This window comes from Equus quagga, chromosome 5 (assembly GCF_021613505.1).
Source record: "Equus quagga isolate Etosha38 chromosome 5, UCLA_HA_Equagga_1.0, whole genome shotgun sequence".
Lineage (NCBI taxonomy): Eukaryota > Metazoa > Chordata > Mammalia > Perissodactyla > Equidae > Equus > Equus quagga.
This window is the reverse complement of record NC_060271.1, coordinates 132,078,043-132,100,005: the sequence shown is the minus strand read 5'-3', so window position 1 is coordinate 132,100,005 and position 21,963 is coordinate 132,078,043. Positions and strand designations below refer to the sequence as shown.

Genomic DNA, 21,963 nt, shown 5'->3' with positions numbered 1-21,963 from the left:
GGATAGACTATTTCTCTGAAAATTTTCTCCCGTCAATTTTTCTCATAGCTTTGCTGTCAGCTAATACTTAATCTGAATGGACAAATAGCAAACAATTATTAATGTAAAGCTTAGAACAGCTGATATTGCTTAAGATGGTCAGCTTGTGTGTTTTGTGGACTGATTCTTAGGGTCATCATTTTTTAATATGTAGCCACATCTGTGCCTTTATGATTATTCCTACTTCAAATATAGGCACTTAATATTTTTCCATATTTTGTGTTCATACACTGTGAAGTAAGGGATCTGTCTTTGTGGGTAGTTGTCTCAGCAGAAACGAGCAACTTTCCCCATAGCGCAAGGGAAAAAGGGAATACAAGTCAGAGGGAGGAAGTGGGGGGGGGGTGTTAATTCACAGGATGGGTCTTTGCTGCACTGAAAGATCCTTACAGCCCATCCAGGTCGTCACTCTGCTTTCCATGGAAAGCATGCCGAGGGCAAGAGGGAGTGGCAGTTAAGAGCTTGGGCTCTGGGGCCAGGCTGGCTTGTTCCAGTGTTGGCTTCACTGCTCCCAACCTGTATCAGCTCAATCAAATTATTTAGTCTGTGTGGGCCAGTGTTGTTATCTATAAAATTGGAGTTCCTACCTCAAAGGGCAGTTAGGACAATTAGATGAGTTAATTCATTAAAAATGCTTAGAACAGTGCTTGCCTCATACAAGCACATAATATAATAATAATAATAATAAATAATAGCTGAATAAATATAGGTATTATTATTATTATGCAAAATCATCTTCTTGTCCACGAAAGTGTTTCTGTACTTACCAAAGTGCACCAACCCCTTCTACTGCTCCTGTGTGTAAGACTTAGCGGACTCCAGCACTTTGGAAGTAGGCCAAGAACGTCATTTAAATGCGCATATGCAGTTGTGTGGTCACGGGAGACGCAGACTTTCTCTGGGCTCCACAGCTGTGGCAAAGCGTTTGGTTGCATCTGTAGTGTGGGCACCTACTTGGCACTGCAGGAATGTAATATTTGGTCTGTTGGTTCCCGGACGAGCCAGGTACTTGCATTGGTAAAGATCCAAAATTGGATTGATTGTGTTTTACCTGGAATTGTCAAGGTTTGCAAGATGAGGCAGAGCTTGCAGTCTTCTAATACCGATTTCCGACGATCTAGGGACTCTGTTAGACATCTGCAGGTTGTAGAGAATATCCAGTGACTTCCATCAAAGAGATGAGGTCAACATGGCGACACACCGGGAGGGTCTGCTACAACTGCGCATTCATCCAACTTCTGCGTATCTACACTTCCTTCTGTCCAACCCAAATTGTTCACAGTGCAAGGATCAGTCCTGTTTTAATGGAGACCACCCTCCCTCACCCTGACTCTGGGAGTTTAGTGGAGAGAGGTCTGTAAATGCATGCGGGTCTCACAGGTCTGCCCAGGTGTAGCTGCTTGTGTATGTGTACCTCGGTCCCAAATCCAAGCTGTTACAATTTCGTGACACATCTACTGGCCACGGGAAGGGGCAAACAAGAACAACTGAAGTCAAAGACATTTTGTTTGATCTTTTCTTTAGTAGCTTGGTAAGAGGTAAGATAAGCCCATTCATATTTGGAGATTTCTCCAAGATTTCTGAGAGGCATTTTACCATTCAGAAGTTTTTTTCTAAAATTATCTTCTTATCCTTTGCCTTTTGCATTTTTGGACCAAATATGGTAGTTTTTGAAATGGTAATAAGATAGCCATTTTTGACACATCTCTGACAAAAATCTTTTGTGATCTCTTGTTACCGCTTTGGCAGGTGGGATGTTGGGGGAGATACGGATGTGAATGACGTGGGTTTTGTTGAAACTGGAGTGACAGATGGTTGGTATTTAGGATTGTGAGTCTATTATCTGTCATCACTTCAGAAAGTAACAGAAATTTATTTGTCTGTCATTTTTGTGCTGTGGGATTACTTTCCCTGGAAGTGAGTGTTTACACACAGCAAAACACTTAAGATCACCAGAAATTGAGCTGGGTTCCCAAGTCACCCCGCCAACTGCCTCTGTCGTCAGTAGAAATAAGGACAGAATGTCTCAGAGCTTTAGCCATGGAGCATTTTGATCCCAAGGAGGCCACCGCCATCAGTATCAAACGAGCATTGCTTGTCCCCGTGTCTGGATGGGCGTGTGGGCCACTCAGTGTCCCTTGCCGGGAGGGACAGCTGCCCTCTGGGGAGCTGAAATTGAGGGACCTGCTGTGATGTGCCTCTGTCATGCCTTCCTACATAAATCTGCCTTCTGAAAGCTATCTTTGCAAACCAGTGACACCCCTGATCTTGCCCTGTTTTAATGTGGAATGACGCATTATGGTTTTCTATTCCTTCCCACCCAGCTCTGTTTCTTTCTTTCTTTTTTTTTTTTAAACAGGCTAACCGGCCTCCTGCAAAGCTCAACCTATTAACCTGCCAAGTGAAGACCAACCCTGAGGAGAAAAAGTGCTTTGACCTTATTTCACGTAAGTGTGTTTGTCAGATGCTGCACCACAGAGAAATGGCGTTAAACTCTCTTCTAGGGCATCCATCCCATTTCAAACAGTGCCTTTTAAAGAATTGGTTTTCAAAGAGAAATGACTTTACTTCAAGTGACATACGTGCTTTCTCTTTCCACTCATAATTGTTCGCCTGCCGGTCCCTCCAGTTGAGACTTGACTTCGAGGACGGCCCTGCTCTCCTCGTGGGGTCTGTAAACCCAGATACGTCGCCTCAGCTCCCTGAGCCTCAGTTTTCCTAGTTGTAAGCAAGGAGGTTATACTAGATCAGTCCTCAAGCCTGAATCCCTTCACTTAACTAAAAAAAGGATGATTCTCTTGTCAGAGTTTCCCTAATTTGGGTGATGTTGGAAATGCTGCACAACTAAAGTGGTAAGGTCTTCAGCAGGGCCCCTGAAACTTTGGTTTTTGAAATTGGTTTGTCTTCCCCACCACAGAATTGGTCTTTCCCCTTCTGTTTGCTTTTCTTTTTTCCGGCATACACACAGGGATTACCACAGAACCGTCTATTGTGGTGAACGTTCAGCCAGCGTCCCCTAGGAAAAAAGAAAAGGACCAGCGAGAAATCCTAAAGAAAATAGGCTGCTGGCCTCTTGTTCTTGGCAATTTTTGGTGGCAGGGTTACAATTTAGGGGGAGAGAAGGGGCCAGCTCCTTTTTCAAAAGGCTTTCAAAAGGAAGTCCCTAGGGCTTTGGGCTCTAGAGTGAGATTGATAGAAGACTTGACCGTGTATTTCAGGAAGATGGGCGCTGTCTTATTTGCCTCAGTCTCCCTGAGCACGAGCTGGCTGCTTGTTACGATGTCTGTGGGACTGTATTTTTGAGGGCTAGAAAGTTACTTACTAGATAGTTTAATGCTCACAGCAAACTCGTGAGGTAATTTTACTGTTTTGGCTTCGCTGGGTGAGGCGAAGAGACGGAGGCTGGAGGGGGGGTTCCTCTTGAACCCCCATTTCCCTCTTCTGATGTGCGCTGTACTGAGCTACAGGAGAGTGTTGAGCACTGTGCTGTGGGGGAAGGATATTGTTTGTTCTGTTCTTCAGATTCTAGACTGATTTGTAAAATAAAAACTGACTTTATCCTCTTTCGAACCCTGTGTCCCAACTCAGTCTAGTGAGGCCCCCAAATTCATTTACCCTTCTCATCGAAGCTTGGTCTCAGATCCTTCCTTCATACAAGGTGGTGTGAATGTGGAGAACTGACTATAGTTTACAGTGTGATCACTACAGGGGTTATCTGCCTCTAGAGAACAATAAAAAGTTTTCGTTAAAGGGAAAAACCTTGATGGTATAATCTGATGTCAGCCAGTGGCTAGGTAACACTTGGAGGATTTTAGGCCTTGCCATTTTCTGAGGCAATAACCCATAATAAGCAGTATGTCACCCTTCAATAAGTGATTGACACTTAGTAGTTCGCTAAGCTCTCCTGAGTTCTGCACAGGTGGAGGTGGGTGCGAGCTCTTCCCTCAGCTCACCCGTCACCTCCGTCACCCCTTGTGGGAGCCCCAAGTAGACCTATGTAGAACCGTTTATTTCAGACTTGTGAACAACTCCACAGCGTTGCCAAACCTACACATTTTTAGCAACAGCTCAGGCACTGAGGAGGGTTGGTAGATGGTAAGTGTGCCTACCTACCTACCAAGCATGAATTGTTGTGTTCCTCAGACGTGTGGGAAGGTGGTCTGTGTGAGTCTGGTTTTGTGTGAATGCTCCAGCAGGCTGTCATTTGCCTAGATTCCATCAGTATCTTTGCTCTAGTACCTAATGCGAAATAAATATCTTCAGGCAAGGGTTTCCAGCCTCTGATACCCAGAAGGTTTACTGAGTCCGGTTTGAGGCGCTGTCGTAAATTTGCCAGAGTCCGTTGTCATCTTTGAAAAAAGCTCTCATCTCTTCTTCTTCCCACTGTCTTCCAGGGGGTAGAATGAATCCGAGTCCTATGAATTTTTCTTCCTCAGCTAGTTTTCCAAGGGTGTTCCTCCCCCAGGTATTTACAGTGAAAATGCTTTGTCGCAGTGCTATGTGGGTTTGAGTTCTTACAGAGAAACTTGAAACTTCCCCCAGGAGTCGTCAAGGGAGGCACTGCAAGGTGCTGAAGGCTTGATTCGATGAGCGTCCTGAGAAGGTCAGGCTTGGGTTCAAGTCTGATTCTGCCTGACCAGGGAATGTGGTTGTTACCCTCTCTGACTCCTCCTCTTCCTACTGACCGGGCTAGTGGGACACTATCACCAAGATGCCTTTGAGCTCTTAAAACGTTTGGGTGTTTGGAGAAATAAAAGGCTGCACGATAGGCAGCGAGGATGATATTTCAGGTGTGGGTCTACCAGGCACCAGGAGCCGCTGCGCCCTCCTGACCCTTACCTTGTAAAGCCATCTTGGAATTGCTTAGAGAGCCCAGAAGAATAACAGACAGACCACTGGCTTCACTTATTTTCCTGCAAGATCCCCCTTTGCCATTCTCTCCCCTAGGCAGGGATTCCTCACTCTGATCAAGCTATAAACAGGCCATGCTCTCAAGGAGGACATTTTCATGGCAAGGCCAGCCCTTCTCGGGTTGACCCCACCCTTTGCAAATTCAAGTCCTAAGCCATTATCCTTGAGTCACTCAGTAACCGTAGGTGTGTTGGAAGATGCAGGAGAATTCAGAGATGATCTAGGTCAGTCCTTTGAGTAGGATGGACCCACGGGGAGTTGGTAACTTCCCGGGTCCACACGACAGGTTCGTGGCCAATTGGGGCCAGAGCCTCAGGTGGAGAAGCAAGAATTCCTTGAGCCGAAGGAAGTGGGTTGCTCCCCCTTGCCTCTTTGATTTTCCTCCTGAGCTGTTCCTGGTCTGGCCATGAAGTGGCTCAGTGGTAGACACGTCTCAGGTACTACCTGCCATCGGCACAGCTTCCTGAGAACTCCGAGATCCCCTTAGTGTGGGATGTGGACCTGCCATCCGCTCCCTGCTCCAGATGAGGCTGTGTTCATCAGGGAGAAGGTGGGAGCAGGGAGAGAGGCCTCGCTCCTCTCTTTCCAGCACGTGGTGGAAACTCCTCCCAACAGTTCAGCCTGGTACAGTCACTAATACTTAGTTCACAAAATCAAGTTCATTTTTCTGATCTTGAAACAGGTCTCTTAAACTCTGTTCCTCTCCTCAGTAACAGGGTGGGGATGAGAGAGGGTGTATTTCCATTCCGCTGGGTGTCGGAGAGTAAAGGTGAGATGGTGTGGCAGGAAGCGTTTCAGACCAGGAATCAGAAAACCTGACTCGTCCACTGCTGGGTACTCTTGTTTTTTGCCACTTGACCTCTCTGGGCCTCCGTCTCCTCCCAGCCAACTTACTAAGAATTGTTCTAAGAACCAAAGTGCTTCCAGGAGTATAAAAACTACTATTGGAAGATGACGTATTAGCTCATCTTGAGGGGCACAGATGTTTATTATGTGTCCCCAAGAGCAGTCACTGCTCTGCCATCTGGAGAAGTTGGATCACCTCACTTTTTTTTCTTTGTTGTTTTTATATTTAATTTTTTGTTTTGTTTTGGGCTGATTGTGGAATTGAGAACTTCTATATATCCCTCATCCAGCTCCCCCTAATGTCAACATCTTAGTACAGTTTTCCGATAGTACATATTACCTTTTGTATCTGTCATTGATGTACGACTATCAGTACCAGGGAATTGACATTGGGATGATGCTATTAGTGAGGAATCTTACTCAGATTTTACCAGTTTTCCACTAATGTCTGTTTCCTGTTTGAGGATTCTCTCCAGGATCCCACCTCGCAGTTAGTTGTTATTTTATCTGAGTCTCTTATGGTCTATGGCAGTTCTGTAGTCTCTCTGTGTCTTTTATGACCTTGATTCTTTTAAAAAAATTTTTTGCTGAGGCAGATTTGCCCTGAGCTAACATCTGTTCCCAATCTTCCTCTTGTTGTATGTGAGCTGCTGCAACAGCATGGCTACTGATAGACGAGTGGTGTAGGCCCCCACCTGGGAACCGAACCTGGGCCGCTGAAGCAGAGCATGCTGAACTTAACTGCTAGGCTACTGCGGCTGACCCCCATGATAACTTTTTGGAAGACTGTTGATCCATTTTTTGGTCAAGTGTCCCTCAATTTGGGTCTCTCTGATGCTTTCCCCCAATTGGACTGAGGTTATGTATTTTTGGCAAGACTGACACATCATGTGCCCCCTCCTCTCTCCTGTGCATACAGGGGGTCAGCGGTCTGGCAAAACCCTTGTAAACATTGCTGACGCCAGCTTTGTGTGAGCATAAGAGTTTGTGTTCCATCGTTAGCAGTTCCTCTTGATTTCGCTATATTTGTAATACAAGCACTCCCATAGCATTATGTTGCTAGAGTTTCTCCTAATAATCTTTTTCTAAGAAGGCCAGAAAACTGCTAAGATAACTCGCTTCAAAAAAGCTTTTACTATTCAGAGGTCTTTAACAATTACTTTTTGGGGGCCAACTCTGTAGCAAGCTACCAAAATGAAGCTTCTGAAAAGATAGTGATGGTTTTCATTGAATAGCTTCAGTTTTTGGAAGCTGTGCCTTTTTAGACTTGAATGGAAGAAGGGGCAGTTTCGCTAATTTGCATTACAAAGCCACAGTCTTGGAGCAAGCGGAGGCCCATCTGTGAAGGAGGGGAGCGAGTGCTCAATTTTATACAAATCATTGATTTCCTAGCAGAGAGTCAAGGTTATTCCTGACATTAGTTGTAAACCACTTTCTTTTGGAATTGTGCATGGATTACTGTCTGGGCTCACAATTGATGAAACTCCTCTTGCTGCGCAGATGACAGGACGTACCACTTCCAAGCTGAAGACGAACAGGAATGTCACATGTAAGTTCTTTGCGGGTGGGACTCAGGCTGGGACTTAGCACTTGTCCTTAGGATTCAACACAGTGTCACTATTACCCTTCTAGATGGATGTCTGTGCTGCAAAACAGCAAAGAAGAAGCTTTAAACAATGCATTTAAGGGAGACGACAATACTGGAGAAAATAACATAGTCCAAGAACTGACCAAGGAGATCATCTCTGAAGTCCAGAGGATGACGGGCAATGACGTGTGTTGCGACTGCGGGGCGCCAGGGGGCCCCCGGGCCCCCCCCCCCCCCCCCCCCCCCCCCCGAACTCTCTGACGTTTAAATCCCTTTCTGAGTCACAGAATCCAGTCATTGATTTTCCCTTTCACTTCCACCACAGAGTTCAGTGCCGCTCAGCCTGAGCTCATCCCATGCCGTCACACAAATGCTTGCTGAGCTGTGTGCAGACTGTGTGGGGGGAAGGGTGGGAAGATGGCTCCTCTGGCCCTCAGAACAGGACCTCAGGAAGATGGCCTGATAGAGCTGAAAAGATTTAAATGCTTGCTGAGAAATGAAAACTGAAGCACAGGCCGAGGTGAAATCAGGGTCATCTGGTCTTTGTATTGGCTCCAGAGGCTGTGTCTGGGCGGCTTTTCCTGGGATTTACTCCATCCTCCCTTTGTACTGCTTGGTGGAACTTCTGTAGTAACTTGAAGCCCCTGTCTAGTCTGTGACCCTGGAAGAGCCGCTCACTTTGTCAGGTACCAGTTTTCCTCTATGGAAAATGAACAAACAGGTCAGGATTATTTCCAGGCCTGCTAGCTATCACATTCTATAAAATGAGATGTTTATTTCCACATTTTGATAAAGCTTGTGAGGGACTTCATCTCTAATGGACAGAGCGTATCGCTGCAGATTTTAACAACTAGTGATTTCAGAGTGTGAGGAGCTGACAGTCTTCTAATTAAGATGGAAAGGTGTTGGGGCAAGGGAGCTACAGAAGAGTGTTTTCTGAGTATTCGTAACGTGAGAGAGATCGTGGCTTGGCTAGAATTGTCAGTTACCTTTTCATTCCTCTAATTCTCTGACAATTTTTATTGAAAACAAACACAGCAAAAATAGAGTGGATAGTTGAGAAGTTCCATGAGGTTCCTGTTACCCTGAGGGCTGTGTTTGGGGGTAACTGGAGGAATTATCTCATGGGCGTCTTGACCCATTTTGGCAGCATCTTTTAAGATCTTTTTGGATCTTACCTTTTAGGGATTGATAAGTAGTGAATCGTGCTTTTTCTTAAGAAAAGATAAGGGTAGTATAGTACTTAGACTTTTAAAACATTTTTATAAAGAAATCAAAGCTATGTACGTTTTTTTAAATGCTAAGACAATATGGGTGTTGTAAAAACTTGATGTAAAGTAGTCTAAAATGTACACCTGTCCCTACCAAAAGCATGGTGCCGTCAATACCATAGAACAGATCCAGTGACGTGAACACACAAATGCCGGGAAGTGTTTCTTAGCATGGATAAAATTTTTTAATGTGAACTTTTTTTTTATTAAGATTATGATATTTAACAACTTTGTGAAATTTCAGTTGTACATTATTGTTAGTCATGTTGTAAGTACACCACTTCACCCTTTGTGCCCTCCCCCCACTTCCCCTTTCCCCTGGTAACCACCAATCAGTTCTCTGTCTATATGTTTAACGTGAACTTTTTAAGAATAACTTCACAATTGTCTAGTGACCAAGGTTGCGATATTTACCTGATGTGAGTTTCTAAGGGCAACAAGCAATTCTAAAGAGAATTGTACTTATGGGCCGTGATAATGGCCATTTTATTTTGAATGCCCCATTTTCAGTAAATTCAGCATTCATCTGTCAGGCATTTCTTGAGTACCTGCTATGTGCCAAGCACATAGAAAGATATGTGCCAAGGCATAGTAGGATGCTTCAGTGAATAAGTAAACATGATTTGAAGAGAAACTCGGTGGCTGGTGCAAGCATGGGTTTGAGCCCAGATAAAGGCAAGACTGTGGTCTGGCTCTGCATCCACCTGCAGCCTCGAGCAAGGCCCTTCTCCTTTCTGAGCATTGTGAAGACACCTGCCCTGTTCACCTCCTGGGTCTCTTGTATGCAGTAAATGAGGTGTTATGAAAGGATCTGTAATTTCTGAAGCTCTCACAATGTGAGCTGTCATTGCTGCTCCCGAAGTACTGAACACAGCATGGCATCAGCACACAGTATGTGCTCTCTGTTGTCCTTATTAGCATCTTTGTGAACCTGTAAACATGTATGTTTTAAGTCTGTTCCCTATAGAACCAGACTTTGGTGGGCCTCAGTTTTCCTCTCCCTCCCCTTTGCTAGTAAGACCAGGTTGGTGATGGGTGTGTCTGTGTTCAGGATGGCCCTCCAGGGACCCATGGCCACTAGAGGGCACTGTGTCCTATTTATTCTTGTGCACATGGCACCTGTCACTTAATAAATGAATGGAAGGCTGGGGAGGTGGAGGGATAGGAAGAGGAGAGAGAACAGACATGTGCGTATATGTGTATTGTGTGTAAACTAGTGGTAATCATGGATGAATGAAGGTTCTGGCTGCACCAGGTATCAAAAAAATGCTCATGCTCCAAACTCCCTGGTTAGAAATTATGCAGGAATAAAGTTCTGACCCTGGCCTACTGGCTGCAAGCTCCAACTTTCCCTGTTCTCTTTGACAGATCCTACATGGCTTTCCACCAATCTGGGCATTCTGACCTGCATCGAGTGTTCTGGAATCCACCGAGAGCTGGGGGTTCACTACTCCAGGATGCAGTCCCTGACGTTAGATGTATTGGGAACATCTGAGCTGCTGGTAATTTTCAGATCCTTGATTTTGGAATGGAACTAAATGAGATGAAAGCTAAGTTTTTATTTTGGCCTTTAAATCCATTTTGGTTTCTTGAAACTCCACTGGGCTGGTGGTGTTGATGTTTGCCAGATGGATTTGGGCAATTAGAAGCTCTTTGGTAATCCCTCCTTCTCAGCTAACTAGTACTTCAGGGCACTTCTTGTTGCAAAACTTTATTTTTAAATGAATAAAGTGAAGTGAAACTCAAAAAGGAGCATTGAGACTAGAGTAGGATTCTGGAATAGGGTGGTGGTATGGTCTTGTTCACCCCATTCGTAGACAGATGCAGAACCTGAAGCCCAGGGACAGTAAAGGACTCATTCTCCCTGAGTCATCAGCTGATTTCTGCCACGTCTGGTCACTACCTGGCTCGAGCCTGAAGTGGACTTTTCTTCTGCCCTTACTGTCACTCTGTGGGAGAGATATTGGTCTTTGCTTTTACTGCCTTTGTTTCTAAAAAAGATCTTTCATTCTCGGTTCAGTGATAGCACATGAGCCATGCAGTATATATCGTTATTAGGAGGTTGAAGCATTTTCTGTGAAGTAACTAACTCTCAGAGTATTGAGTCTGTGGCCCCACTGAGGAACAGGGCACATCACACCGAGGTGGTACTTTGGGGCCACCTAAAATGTGAGCTTTTGTGGGCTGTTTTCAAAGTCCATGACTGCTGGTTAGAAAGCAGTGTTGGTAATTCTTTCTTGGGGTAGCCGGGCATTGGACAGTAAATATTAAGTGGATATTGATTGCCGTTGATTTTAGTGTCAAGAGCAGTAGTCTTGACAGAAAATCAATTGTTGTGGTCAATATACCTCTCAAGAGGCCGTAAATCTCATTGATGACTACTCTGGATCCAACGTGTGTGAACTTGTAATGCATTTTGAACTATCCTGTCAAATCCTTCCAGTCTTTCCGAGGAATTTCTTTATGGTCTTGAAAGACAGAGTTGGGAGAAACTAGAGTGGATTCTGGTAGCCCATTTAGTGATATCCCTGGTGACTTCAAGTTTAAAACTAAGCCACCCTCAGCGAGGCCTGAGCGGTGTGTTTTTGGTTACACACTGTGGTTATTGTTAACGTAGTGATGCACACAACCTGCCTGCTTGGTAGAGCTGTGTGTGCGCGCGTAGTAGTCTGCGTAACTGATGAGGGCGTAGATTTGAGATTCTCACAGTCTATTTTCAAAGAAACACAATTGCTTCTCACTGAGCACTGATAAACTATGGCATGTGCTATACTGCTGTACTAATTTTCTTAAAACACTGGGAAGCGTTGTGATTTATGGTGAAATAATAATTGCTTAGTTTATGCGAGGCACTTTGCAGAGCACTTTCTATGCATTAGCTCATTTGCCCCTCACTACAACCCTATGACCTTGGTATATTATCCCCATTTTACAAAGGGGGAACTGAGGCTTAGAATGTTTAAATATGCCCAAGGTTGTGTATTAAAGAGCCTGGTCTGGGGCGGTGGCCCCTTTAATGTGATTCCAGAGCTCACACCCTTAACCTTTGAGGAAGCTGGGATGTAAACTGGCCTTTGCGGTGGTCGTCTTGCCCTGTGGCAAGATGTCACTGCTGTCCCTCCTCATCCCTGTTCCATTCCCCAACCCCAACAAACGTTTAACAGCCAACTCTCGGGGTAAAAAAAAAAGCCCTGCTTTGCAGTCTCCCTATTCCCATGATATAGATACTCCCACCATGGCCAGTTTCAGGCTACCAGTGTGAATTACTGAGTGTGCAGTGGGAAAGAGATGTTTAACAGCACACCATTTATAGTAAGTTCACCATACAAATACAAGAGTCATAAGTAACTTCAAAAACATAGAGGGTAGTAAAATGTAGTAAAATAATTAGGAAGTGTTGAGTGTTGAGTATTTTATTACTATTGTTTTTTCTCCCCAGAGCCCCAGTGCATAGTTGTATATCCTAGTTATAAGTCCTTCTCGTTCTTCTGTGTGGGACACTGCCACAGCATGGCCTGATGAGTCGTGTATAGGTCCGTGCACAGGATCCAAACCAGCAAACCCTGGGCCGCCAAAGCAGATCACGAAAATTTAACCACTTGGCCATGGGGCCAGCCCCTATTACTGTTTTTAATATAATTTATTTAATTATGATTTTATATGATGTAATTTTAATAATGGCCATGTGAGCATTTAATAATGGCTCTAGTGATCTGGTAGGAGCCTGACTCCAACACGTCTGTTACACCTGCTTAAATGTGTCTCAAAAATTTAACTGACGATGTTCATGAGCTTCTGTTGCCTACCAAAGAGGAAAACACCAAAGAAGGCTGAAAGGAAAACGTTTCCATTTTGATGAAAAGATGAGGTGGCTCTGATCCCTGGCTTAGATCTTGGTTTCTGTCTCCCAGAGCTTCTGTCTGTATATTCTCATAGGAGAGTAAAGTTTGGCCAACTCGCAACCATTATGGAGATATCAGGCAGAGCCCTCCCAGTCAGCGTCTGCAGATCTTTCAATGTCTGGTCTCTGCTGTAGTTTTCAAGTCTCCCTATCTAAGTCTTTTCCTGGGCGGTTATCAGAAAAACAAAGGGCAGGAGGCCATGAATCATGTGGATTTATTTCCACCCTCTGCTTGTCCCTGAACTCTGCCTGTCTGGTTGCTTACAGGAGGCAGACATCCATCTCCCTACTTCTCAACCCCACCCCATTACTGTGTGCCAGGGCTGCGGGTATGACATTGTGTCCCAAACCCTTATTCCTCAGCCATTAAGTTAGGCAACAGATGGAGAGTACGTGTCAGGTGTGAGTATTCATTTGTAAAGCATAGGAATTTCAGACCTTTTCAAAGCACCTAGTTATTTTATTTTGCTTAGACAGATGCCTGAACAAAGGATTTTCTGAAGGCTTGATACGCACACACACACACACACACACCCTCCCCCACTTTCTTTCTCTCCCTCTCTCTGTGCGTGTGTATTTAGAATTATGTCTGGCATGTAGTAAAAACTGTAAAATATTAGCTATCATTATTATCTCCTCCTCCAAGATGACTTTAACAAAATCCTTTCAGAAGAATGATCCATGTGTCCTAATGTGTGAATCCACAGGAAAGTTCACTCTGATTGTCTGCTCCATTTATGAACCTTTCAGATTCATAGGGCAGTGATGTCAGCGTCTTTGGCTGATTTGTTCATTATCGTATGTTTTCTTGTGCAGCAAATGTTAATTAGACTCTTAGTACCCTATTAAAGAAGTAAGAGGGTGAACTGGAAAGTAACTTTCCAGCATCTCTGTGGGTGCAGCCTGGACAAAGGTGTTTTACAGGAGTAGTGTTTCTCTGTCTTCAGGTAGGTCAGTAATAGAGCCCCCATCTCAGGGTGATGTGCTGTGACAGGAAAGGGATTTTTAAATGACAGAGACAGCAGATCCATGAGTAGGAATTTTCATTCTCTGGCTGGCATTGTGTTCCTAAATAAACAGAAGCTCACCCCATAAAATGTCACTGCTGTCCTCCCATATGGTCTCACCATATTCCTCATGATAAAAGTCTTTTGCTTAATTCTGTAAATCATTTTCTGGCCTCGAGTTTGCAAACACTCTCCCTGGATGATGTGCTGTGGCACTTTGACCATTTCTTTTTAAATTTGTTTTTCTTTCAAAGCATGCTTGATTTCCATGTTAATTGACTGGGTTTCAGCCGCATTCGTGAAGGTGGCTGGTTAGTAGTAATCTTTCTTCTCTTTACCTGCTTTTAGACACCCTTCTTCCTCAGCGGAAAGAAGCTGGGGTCACTGAAGTATTAATTAGATTAGTCCTGGGCAGTCGCGCCACCTTCACTATGTTAGCATGCACCAGCTTAATATTTTCAATTTTAAAGCAATCTGCTTTCAGAAAACCTCCTGCTAAGCATAGATTTTTTATGTATTAAAGGTGTGCCGTGCTCTGTAAGCCTTCCACCCTTCTGGGATCTGAGGGGGCCCAATAAAGAACAAACCATTTCCCTACACAAATTTGGAGCTGATTGAGAGTTCAGAAGTCTGGTTTGTTCTTGGAAGAAGCTGAATTGGTCGACACATGTGGTGGTTCACCTGTGTGGTGACAGTGTGCCAGCCTGCCGAGTGCTCCCCCCCCGGGCACGGGCAGCAGGAGCAGACTGACCCTAGCGCTGTGTCCTGTAGGCACCTATTTTTCTCCTGAGCTCCACAGTCAGGGAAATGGTTTCCCTCACGTGCCCACTCGTCTCTTAGGGGTGTGTAAATTCGGAGAAGAATGTCACAGTAATTGATGTCCCTCTACCTGGAAACCTGAAAATACGGGACAGGAGATTTCCCCCATCCTCACTCCAGACTCTAAAAGCAATTTCTAGAGAAAATCGAAGGCCTCTTTCTGGCTCAGAGGACCCTGCACAGGGTGCTGCTAAGGGTCTCAGAAACGTGCGGTTCCTGGCCCCTGTCCTCGGGCTTCCATGCAGCGAGGGGTTGCATGCAGAGTGAGGGTGCTCAGAGGTCGTCTTGACCAGGTCACTGCTCTGCTGCCGCCCCTGACCCTCCGTTCTCGTAGTGCTCAGTGCACACCTCTTTTCCAGCCTCATCACGGTGCGTTTCTTTTCCTTTTTTTGTTTTTTTTTAAGATTGGCACCTGAGCTAACTTTTGTTGCCAACTTTTTCTTCTCCGCAAAGCCTCCCAGTACATAGTTGTATATTCTAGTTGTGGATCCCTCTAGTTGTGGATCCCTCTAGTTGTGGCATGTGGGACGCCGCCTCAGCACGGCCTGACGAGCACTGCCATGTCCGTGCCCAGGATCCGAACCTGTGAAACCCTGGGCCACCGAAGTGGAGTGCGTGAACTTAACCACTCGGCCACGGGGCCAGCCCTTATTTCTTTTCTTTTTAATTATCCTCTGTCTCGCGAGACTGACCTCCCTTTGAGCAGCATCATTTCTCATGCCCAGGGCCCAGCACACTTGCAGGCTCAGCGTGCATGTGTGGACTCACCTGGGGCTGGGGTTCCCTTCTCTGAGTGGTGCAGTACCTAAGTACCCTGACCCTCCTCCATCTGACCTGGCCTTGCGTCTGCCTTGGCGCAGCCCTGAGTCCTGGGTGGTGGTCTCTGTGTGGGGGCTGCTTAGCATCAGCCTTCCTGCTTCCTGGGCTCCTGCCCTCTTGGCCTGCTGGGGCCCCCGTTTTCTTCACATGACCCTGCAGCCTCCATCTGCAGTTGCTTTGCTTTTGTTGATGATTCCAGAGGGGTTCTCTGCAGGCTGAAAGATTCACTGGAACTTGGCAAAACTGTGAGGTGGTGCGTTTCTCTGCGTTGGACGAGTGTGACGCATGGATGTGGTGGCTCCCTGGACCAGCTGTCCCCTAGTAAACCAGCCAAGTCCAAGCAGAAGGGAAGCAGCTTTCTGATTTCCCAGGGAATTCTCCTCCTCACATTCTCTCCCATCTGCTTACCACAGACCAGGAGGCATCAGGGCCCCTCGCTCACAGAGGGGGAGCTATGGCTTGTTCTGTCACTCACCTTCTAAAAACGGTTGTGCTTGGCTAGGTGACAGTGTCCATGATATTGAAAGAAATCCGAAGAAATCCTTAGCTGGCATTGGCTCCACAGTACATCAGCCCCTGTCACCTGATGTGGTGTACCACCCTGACCATCAGCCTTGTCTCTAGGGAAACTGCAGTGGGGCACCTAGGGTTTTGCCACCTGACATTGGCTTGAGGCCACCGGGCCAGGACTGAGGACTGAGACAGAGTAGGTTAGTGCTTCGTGCTTTGGGCCAGCTAGGAAGCTTTGTTCATTTGTCAAGGACAAGGTAAAATCAGGAAAGCTCATCGCCCGATTATTAAGCTGTCCCCCATGTTTCTTTCATCCTTTGGCATCCCTCACGATACCCTTTTACTATTTCACATTACTTGCCACCAGGAAGTCCGACCTTCTCTAACCCAGATCCCTGTGGTGGTTCCTTCAGCCACTTCCCCCTGGAGAGAGGAGAGGCCATTCAGGCAGCAGCCTTGTCTCTCAGGACATCCCCGTAAGCCTTTGTCCGAGTAATTCATTGAGAGTTAATATCAGAACTGTCGCTTCTCCCCATTGCATCGTTTCCAACGTGGAAATGAAGTATCTGTTCTCTCAAAGCACAGTGCGAGGTGCTCCCCTTTGGTTTTCTTTGTCTCATTAAACACGGAAGAATCGGATCTGGAAACCGGTCTGTTGGGTGCTGAGCCGAGGGCTGGGAGTGAGGAGTGAATCCCTGCTCCTGAGCGACTCCCAGTGCATCCGTGTTCATGCCTCCGTTCAGAAGGATGCCAGCTGCCGTACTGTCAGGGTAGCCTGGGTGAGACAAACTGTGACATTTATCTCAGTATTTGCTGCCTGGTGTTCAGTAAGCATTAATTAAAATGTGTTAATTTTTAACAAGTCAGAAGGTTGATTGGCAAGTGAGGACCTCACATTGGAACAAATACATTACATTTTTAGTGCTACAGTTTATTGAATGCTTTCACCTAAGTTGTCCCATTTTATCATGATTACAACCCAGTGAGGTGGATATTATCCCCATTTTACTGATAAAAAATCGAACTGTAAACTGACTTGCCTGTGGTCACAAAGCCAGTAAATAGAACCAGGATTTGAACCGGAATCTTGGCTTCCCGGGTTGGGAGCCACCTCCTCACTGGCGTAAATAAAGGTTTCGAGTCCCATGGCAGTCGGAGCACAGGGTTTTTGTGGGGGTAGGTAAGGATGGATACTCACATTGGACCAAGTTACTGCTTCTCCCCGTCCGTCTGTCCAGGCATTCTATCTGGGGGACGTTTTATGAGGACGCTCCTCTGTAATAGGCCTGCTGCTGCTTCTCGTTTTATGGGTACCTTGGGGGTTTGGGTTTTGTCTGTCTTCATTAAAGGCAAACCACTTTATTGCTCTATTTCTTAGTGGCCGTTAAATAAATCATCAGATGTCTGAGTACTGTGAGGCAGTGGAATGTATTAATAATTGAGTACCCTGAAATAGGCTTTTGTTTTTGCAGCTTGCCAAGAATATTGGGAATGCAGGCTTTAATGAGATCATGGAGTGTTGCCTTCCAGCTGAGGACTCGGTCAAACCCAGCCCAGGCAGCGACATGTAAGTATGGGACTGGCCATTCCTGCTTCCAAGGTTGGTGGTGTTAACCTGAGCCCCGAGAGGCAGGGGATGACGAGTTTGGGGTATGTCAGTTGTTGCTTCTTTAGGGAATACGTCAGCCTAAGTTGTTTTCTTCTTAAGTCACTTTAACCTTTTTGGGTTTCCAAATGGAAATTTGGTGTGGCTGTTTTTCTTAGGAAGAGGCCACAGGAAAGCCCATTAGCCGACACTGTGTATGTGAGGGCGGTGTGGGGAGTGTCGCCCTCTGCTGGTGGTGTGTGGGTGCACCCTTGCCTCTCTGCCTCTGCCTCTGCCGTTGACCCTCTGTCACTCTCCCACCTTAGTTCTTTCCGCATAAATTCTGAGCCACTGGGAGGGTTAGTTGTCATAGATACATGATTATGTATCATTCTCTTTCCCACTGTCCTTGCAAATGTGGAGTGTGTTGTTTCCTTCAAAAAAATTTTTTTGTTTTCATTTTACTGTTGACACAAAACCTGATTGAGAAGCTTTTGTACCTCATCATGCATCCAGCTGGCCCACTGAGGCAGAGCTTGCTACAGGGGGTTTTCCTGCCAATCTTACCAAACAAAGCATAAATCACCAGGTCACACTGGGCCTTCAGAGAGGTGGGTGGGAGACCAACTGGTCAGGGCAGTGCCTGGCTGCCCACTTTCGACTTCAGCCCTGGTGGGCGGCCGGTCTGCCTGCAGCAGGGCTGGGAGTGGTTTACCCACTAGAGTGTGACACAAAGTGAGCAGACGGAAGGAAGGGGAGAGAGAGGGGTCCCAGGTCAGTTAAAAGAAACAGCACGTGCATTGAGTGGTGAGTCTGGACCAAAGTGTTCTGGCAGGTGAGGGAAAGTGAGAAATGTGTGATGAGACACAGTAGAAAAACTTCTTTACAGAGACAGCATTTTCTTTGGAATAAGCCTGAGATAGAATTGATGGTACCAGTTCTCCTAAAGGACACTGGGAACAGTGAACAATGGCTTTATGAGTGGTTTTACTCTTAAGTAGGTGGTAGTTTATGGGCCCTTTGCAGGAGCAGAGAATTTAGATTTTTCTAACCGTTTTGTGGGGGCATGTCTTTGGGAAGACGAAGTTGCAGGCCTGTGTTCTTTTGCTCGGGTAAGGTAACTCAATACAGGAAGGGAGCTTAGACAGCTAAAAGAACGACAGGCACTGTGTGGATTCGACACCCTCTCGGGTATCAGCTGTCTGAGGTGAGCCTTCGATTGGTGTTGATTAGAGTCGGTTCATGTTTGAGTCGTGTAGCGGATTTTTGTGGTGTAGCATTTCCTCGAGATTAGATAATGTGTGATTCTTCATACCAGGCATGAGGCTTACAGCGTTATTATCCTCTCTTGATGAAGATCTGAGTTCCAGATCTATATTCTCGCCCAGACCCGGAGAGGCAGTATGGGACAGAAATTCCAGTCCTTACCCGATCATGGGACCTGGGCAGGTTCATGAACCTCTCTGAGCTTTTTTCCTTTAAGATAACCAGGGAGACAGCACACCCACCTCACAGTCATTGGACGTCAGTGGGATGGTGAGTAGAGCGTGTGGTGCTTAGATGGTGTCAGCCACTCTGCTTAGTCACTGTGGGTGTGGGCAGCAGAGGCAACATAAGTGCCATGCACCGATTCCACATCCCCTGAAAAATTCGGGTCCTCTCAAGTTAGGTTTTGGTTGGAGAGTTACAGGGGAAACTGACTCTTCCTGGGATAGCTAGAAGATCCTGTTTAGTAAAGGAGGTTTTTTTGGTCCAGAATGACATGTTTGTTTACTGTTTAATTGACACCTGCTCTCACAGTGAAGGTACCAGTCTCCTGAGAAGCTGTAATACTGATCAATTTTGAACACAGCATATGATAAATAATTTCTTCCAAGTACCAGCGGTGCTTTATAAGAGTAGAAAATTAGTTTATTTTGGGGCTAGATGATTCTAAAAAGATGAATACTGTCTGCTTGGAATCCTTCAATATAAACGTTCTCTCTGTATTGAGACCCATCCCCACCAACCGTGGCACAAATGAAAAGGAAGTTTATACTCCTTTCTTTTTTTTCAAAATGAGGGCCAGTGATCAATGCAATGGCAAAATGCCACCTACTTTCATACCTCCTTAGTTGAAATTAATTGCTGGTCTCTCTGTGCTTCTGTAGCATTTGGCTCTATTTTAAAGCATTTCATCCCATTTTATATTTATACCTACATATTTACATGTATTTTTTTGATAAATTGCTTCTTACTCATTTTTGAATTTCCCACCACAATATGTTGCTTATGATGGGAAATACATATTTAATAAGTCAACAATTCAAGATAAAATCCCAGCTCTGTGCCTACTTAAATAAGCTAATATTTGACTTCCTGATGAAAAGGAATGTACTTTTCTGGCTTTATCTCGGAACAACACACCATCTACAGATTAAATCTGTTGAAAGGGAAGCCAAAGACCCTCTGGTGGCCTGTGAATCCCCAGATGGATTCTGGAGGTGTTGGGAAATATAAATAGGTGGGAAGGGGGAAGCAGCCAGATTGTGTCTGCTTACAGAGGCCAGAGCTGTTTCTCTTCTATGACTTGGGACCCTTCAACATGCCCTCTCCTTCAGAAGTACAAGAAGCCCCACCTTCTGAACACATGCCAAATGTATCCTTATATTAAGTTCATTGCTTTTCTCTAAAATCCTGCGCCTTTTAAAATAAAGGGAGGGGCTTACACTGGCAGTAAATGTCCCTCATGAAGCCGTGGGGCACGGTGTTACGTAAAACAGATCTGTGCTCTGTGCCCATGCATGTTAAGGACAACCTTCAGGGGACCCAAAGCCGTGTACAGATGAACAATACATTGAAAAGATAAACTGGATCCTTTACTTATCTCTAGCTCCTTCCTGGGGACGTCACAGTGATGATTGTCCCACAGTGATTGTGGAAACTGCCTAAAACTTGGTAGCTGTCTAGTCCGGTCACCCATCGTGAGACCTGTACAGTTTAAATCATTAGACAGGTTGTCAGATAGGCGTCGTCAAGCCACATAGTCACTGAGCAGTTCCCTGAGCATCACGCTATGGGAGGCGGTCCTGCGAGGAGAACCTAGACCAGTAACATGGGGTCTGCCCTCAGGGAGCTTGCCAGCTATTTGAGGGAACAAAATTTAATGTCACCTTGATGGACTTCAGTTTACTTCTCTGTAAGGTAGAGATAGAAAAAAGTTCATAGCATTGTTGTGAGGATCAAATGAGACAGCTTATCTCAACTTGACTTGTAAGCCCACAGGAGCTGTACCTGTATGAGGGAGTGCGTGGAAAAAGTCGATCATTGCAGTTCATGCAGAGTCTGTGTTCTATAAACACCCGGGCGGTGGATTTATTCGGTAAGGTAGTCAGTAGTGGTGTTTCTTTCTGGGGGCTTGGAGTTGACCTGCCCACTCCTGAACCCTGTGCACTTCTGCCAGGACTCCCATGATGTTGACGTAAGGGGCTTGGTGACTGACCAGCAGTCAAAGCAGACGCCGGAGGCATGGCCTTGGTGGCAGGGTGGAACAAGAAGTGACAGCGCTGAAAGGAACTGGCCAGGTTCCCCTTGTCCTGGGCCACTGTTCGCCCCTCCTCGTTCCGCGCCATTACAGTAATTATAGCTGGTGTTTCCAGAACGTGGTGCTCAGTGCTTAAGTGTGCTACCTCATTTAATCCTGCCACAGCTTTGTGAGTGGGTGTTGTCATGATAAGGAGGCCAGTGCTCACAGAGGTCGAGTAGCTGGCCCAAAGTCGCCCAGATGGGACTTGTGGAGCCATCTGACCGAGGGTCCAGGCTCTGAATGGCCCTGTACCCTCTCAGAGCCGACCACCAGCCCGTGGGGGATTCAGGACCTTCCTTTTCATTCAGCCTGCCCTCCCCTGCCCGAACATTAGAAATTTCAGTGCATTTCACACTTTCCAGAAAGCGTGGGCAAGAGAAACCAAGGGGATCAATCCTATCATGTCACTCTCCCTACATCTCTGGTAGGTCTATTGGCTAAAATTAAGTTCACACTCAACCCTCTGTCCCCTCACACCCCCCTTGCCCTGGGCAACTGCTGATCTACTTTTTGTCTCTACAGATTTGCCTGTTGCAGACATTTCCTATTAATGGAATCATACAATCTGTGGCCTTTTGTATCTGGCTTCTTTTCACTGAGCATAACGTTTTCAAGGTTCATCCACGTTGTAGCATGAATCTGTATTTCATCCCCTTTTATGGCTGAATAATACTCCATTGTATGGATAGACTACATTGCTTATCCAGTCATCAGCTGACGGGTATTGGGGTTGTTCCTTGTCGTTTCTGATTTGATCGTCAAAGATAATTTAGCATTTACTGTGTCTCTCAAAAATCTTGCTTATGTTTTTTATTGCTGCTGCTGCTGTTTAGGACCTTGGAGTAAAATGCTGAGAGGTGTCTTGACCAGGAGCTACTATTTTTCTTGCTTTCTTTTAAGTCCATCAGCACTATTTAAGGTCCTAAGGAGCTACCGTGTTCTCAGCAGATATGTCAACTCATGTACTTCTCACAGTTCCATGAGGATGTCTTGTTCTCATTTTCACAAATAAGACTACTTGAGGCCTAAAGAGATGAAATGCTTGTCTGATGCATCAGTCTGTAGTGGGGGTAGGACTTGAACCAGGCCAGTCTTTGGCTGC

At 45.7% G+C, this 21,963-nt stretch overlaps 1 protein-coding gene across 5 annotated transcripts in view; it reads left to right on the top strand.

The window, feature by feature from the left end:
* The window catches only part of ASAP2 (ArfGAP with SH3 domain, ankyrin repeat and PH domain 2), a 177,173-nt gene that overhangs the window by 129,517 nt on the left and 25,693 nt on the right, over positions 1-21,963 (top strand). For all 5 annotated transcript variants that reach the window (XM_046662932.1, XM_046662931.1, XM_046662930.1 and 2 more), the window contains 5 exons: positions 2,399-2,486; positions 7,297-7,345; positions 7,429-7,595; positions 10,024-10,157; positions 17,184-17,278. In XM_046662932.1, the coding sequence (XP_046518888.1) occupies positions 2,399-2,486; positions 7,297-7,345; positions 7,429-7,595; positions 10,024-10,157; positions 17,184-17,278 (533 nt within the window). The remainder of the gene's footprint in view (positions 1-2,398; positions 2,487-7,296; positions 7,346-7,428; positions 7,596-10,023; positions 10,158-17,183; positions 17,279-21,963) is intronic.